Consider the following 3,460-nt stretch of genomic DNA (forward strand, 5'->3'; position numbering starts at 1 on the left):
TGAGTACTCTAGTGTTTGCATATATACCTAGGGCCTTCCTAGTCTCATCTATATTCTATGTATCCTCATTATATATACCCAGCTTAACACGGAGCTGCTTATAGAGTTAAAGAAACTTACGTATTATCTCCTAAGTTGCTCCCTTAGCTCTTGTAGCCTCAATCTTTCTACCTATTATAGAGGCAACGCGTGGGTTGCGTTTAATAAAGTAGGATATCTAGTATTTACCCACTAACGCGTAGTCGCCGTTCATCCTAAGGATTCGATTCGCCATTTCTCGTGTACAAGCGTGAGAAGGAGGAAACCCGCGCGCGTCCTCTTTAAGTATCCATTATACGAGAAAGTCCTCTTATTGTGGAGTCAATCGTTGCTGGTGTATGTGGCTGTTTTGCCAGTTTTGTGAACCGCGTACGCGCCTAGAGAGCGTGGCTAGGGGGATGTTGTATGCCTTTGCAGCAGCTCGTTGACTAGGAAAAACGCCAGCATTAAGATCACTAATAGCTGCTTGAAATGCAGCCTCACGGTTGGCCATTTTGGCAGGGTGGATGTGGAGATATCGCGATTGTTTGAAGGGTGGAGGATTTCTGCGCGGTGTCTCATATCCCCGGGTGTCTCGGAACCCCATGCGCTAGCTTATTTCATAAAACCTTCTAATCTTATACCTACTCTTAACTTTTACGTAGATTTTCTACGAGGGTTCTCCTGTAAAGAATAATAGCTCAATAGCGTAATCTCAACTTACTTTCGCATGTTCGATTCAGAGGCTGTGCTGTGGCGGAGCGTGGCAGGGCCCTGCTAGCCATGCCCCAGCATTATGGCCATAGCATGGTGTGAAGAGCAGGATATGGATTCCATTATATTAAGGCAGGAATGAGCTGGGTAGCTTTCGCCACAATGATTTGTGCAGATTAGTCAAAGTAGGTCGACTACGGGCAGATAATTGCCTAAATATATTGCTATGAATTATACAATTGAGACAAGGACTTCTCCGGATTCTAGCGCGCATTCATCCTTCTCTCCTTCCAAATTCATCTCGTCTTCCAGTTCCACCTCAATCAGATCTTCAACATCGGTTTCTAGGTACCTCGATCTGTCGTAGCTTTCCCACCATGCATTCTTCGCAAGACTCATATTATCAACCTTGTCTCTTGAGAACCATCTCCAACGCACTTTGCGATACTGGATTGCATATATCTGCTCACCCGGCGCGATAAATTGTCTTTGTTCGTTTTGCAACGCTCCAAGAGAGCCACCAAACCCAGGGTCCACCGCATTGGTAAATGGTACAACAACGCCAGATGCTGTCAGGGCTGTTGATACTGATATCGCCAGTGTTCCGCCAGCAGCGCTTTGCCCCTGTCGCTGTTCTACTATTCGAGCGTTTAACAACGTGTGATAAGCTACGACAACATATATGTTCTCCCCTTCGTCAATAGTTCTCTCGATCCATTTACGGGTTTCTTCAGATTTAACAGCGTCTCGAAACCACTGACCAGCGTTATTTAGGTAGTACGTTTTGGCTTCATCGGCGATAATTCGAATTGACGTTTTGAGACGCTTTGAAAACGATGAGGAGAGAAAGCCAGTGAGCTGCGATGCTCCCTTTTGATGTTTGATGGAATGATGACTGCTGTCGAAGCGAATTTGGACTTTCTCAGTGACATCGGGGCCGGCAGGGCAGAGCGGATCATGAAAGTCATGATGAGGCTCATCAAAACTGATAACAAAGCGACCTAGAGCAACAGCAGATAGCGGAAGAAAATGCTTTGAGAGAAGAATGCTTCGAGGCATATCGAGATATGTTTATGATCGCTAAGTGAGATGAATTTGTCGCGTGTATTTAAGGTTTGTAGAACAAGGCTGTGTTTCGAGCTGTGACGTGGCCATTACTGCTTTCGTCAAGCTGCCGAGAGTCAGCTGCGCTTCGCCACATCCTTCGAGCTGAACATTGCAAAATCAAGCTGGGATTATAATACGCCTGGGAAACAGCGCGCTGTTTTTCCTCACCCTTATCGCTAAAGAAATTCTGTTGTTACCTTGAACATTTTGTTAAGTTTGCTTGCACCTCGTTACGCTAGACATCCAGCAGCTATGGATGACGGAATCGATTTCGATACGCTACTACTGGATAACTTCGAGCTTGTCTTGAATTTGGCCACAGGTGAGACAGGAGTTTCTGAATGCGATCGTGTAGCAAATGTTCCCTGGCAGAACTGTGGCTGATTCGTCGGCGGGGACTTTTAGAAGACCTTGAGAAAGTGATCGAGAAGGGAAAGCATGCTATAGCGGAGACGCAAGAGGAGGACGAAGCATACGCAAGAAGGGTCAACAACGTCGGAGTCGTGCTTAGGCTGAAGTATGAACGCACAGGGATGATAAAGGACCTGGAGGAGGCAATTCAATTCACAAGGCAGGCGGTCAGCGTCACACCTGAAGACCATCCAGATCTCACAAGGAGTCTCCACAGTCTAGGCAACCGACTCGGGAACTTGTACGACCGTACAGGGGAAATAGCCCATCTTGAAGAAGCAATTCGAGTAGCGAGGCGGTCAATTTCTGTTACGCCGAAAGGTAATCCAGCTCGCGCAGCCAGGCTGGATAGCCTAGGAAATAAACTTGAACGCCGATACGAACGCGTAGGGAACATTGATGACCTCGAAGAGGCAATTCGGGTAGCGTGGCAGGCGGTTGGCGTTACCACCAAAGATCATCCAGACCTTGCGTCCGTACTAGGCAACCTAGGGACTAAACTTAGCCGTCGATATGAACGCACATCAAAGATGGAGGACCTCGAAGAAATAATTCAACTAGCACGTCGTACAGTCGACGCTACTCCATACAACGATTCAGATCTTGTAGTGTGGCTGAGCAACCTAGGAAATGAACTTCAACGCCGATATAAACGCGCAGGAAACACAGAGGACCTTGAAGAGGCTATTCAAGTAGCACAGCAGGCGGTCAATGTCGCCCCTAAAAGCCATCCACATCTAGCAGTTGCACTGGGTAACACGGCCTACAAACTCGAACTTCGATATGAATGCACGGGGAATATGGAGGACCTTGAAGAGGCAATTCGAGTAGCACGGCAGGCAGTCAATATCACGCCTAACAACCATCCAAAACTTGCAAATATGCTAAACATACTGGGACACGTGCTCAAAAGCCGATATGAGTGTAGGGGGGGGATGAAGGATCTCGAAGAGGCAATTCAACTAGCGCAGCAGGCGCTTGACCTTACGCCTAACGACCACATCGATTTTGCGGCGAGGCTAGGTCACCTAGAAAACATGATGAACAGTCGATATGAGCGTACGGGGAACATTGATGACCTCGAAGAGGCGATTCAAGTGGCGCGGCAGGCAGTCGACGTCACATCGGCCGACTATTTACATCTCGCAGGGAGGCTGACCAATTTGGGAAACATACTCGAAAGTCGATATGAACGCAAAGGGAACATGGA

At 47.5% G+C, this 3,460-nt stretch overlaps 2 protein-coding genes across 2 annotated transcripts in view; one reads left to right on the plus strand and one right to left on the minus strand.

The window, feature by feature from the left end:
* Window positions 1-901: 901 nt before the first annotated feature.
* CC84DRAFT_1160499 (uncharacterized protein) lies at window positions 902-1,808 on the minus strand. The gene has a single exon (XM_018177511.1). It carries the CDS (start codon window positions 1,789-1,791, stop codon window positions 964-966), a length of 828 nt encoding a protein of 275 aa, XP_018039687.1. The 5' UTR covers window positions 1,792-1,808; the 3' UTR covers window positions 902-963.
* A 201-nt stretch (window positions 1,809-2,009) lies between these two features.
* Window positions 2,010-3,460, plus strand: part of CC84DRAFT_1234709 (TPR-like protein) — a gene marked incomplete at its 3' end in the record, with an annotated part of 5,097 nt that continues 3,646 nt past the window's right edge. Inside the window, exon 1 of the mRNA XM_018183826.1 lies at window positions 2,010-3,362. Coding sequence (XP_018039688.1) covers window positions 2,181-3,362 — 1,182 coding nt within the window. The 5' untranslated portion in view covers window positions 2,010-2,180. The remainder of the gene's footprint in view (window positions 3,363-3,460) is intronic.

The sequence above is a fragment of the Paraphaeosphaeria sporulosa genome, assembly GCF_001642045.1.
Source record: "Paraphaeosphaeria sporulosa strain AP3s5-JAC2a unplaced genomic scaffold CC84scaffold_2, whole genome shotgun sequence".
NCBI lineage: Eukaryota > Fungi > Ascomycota > Dothideomycetes > Pleosporales > Didymosphaeriaceae > Paraphaeosphaeria > Paraphaeosphaeria sporulosa.

Coding starts and splice junctions, on each gene's coding strand:
- CC84DRAFT_1160499 (XM_018177511.1), bottom strand. CDS start 1,791: ATGCCTCGAAGCATTCTTCTCTCAAAGCATTTTCTTCCGCTATCTGCT.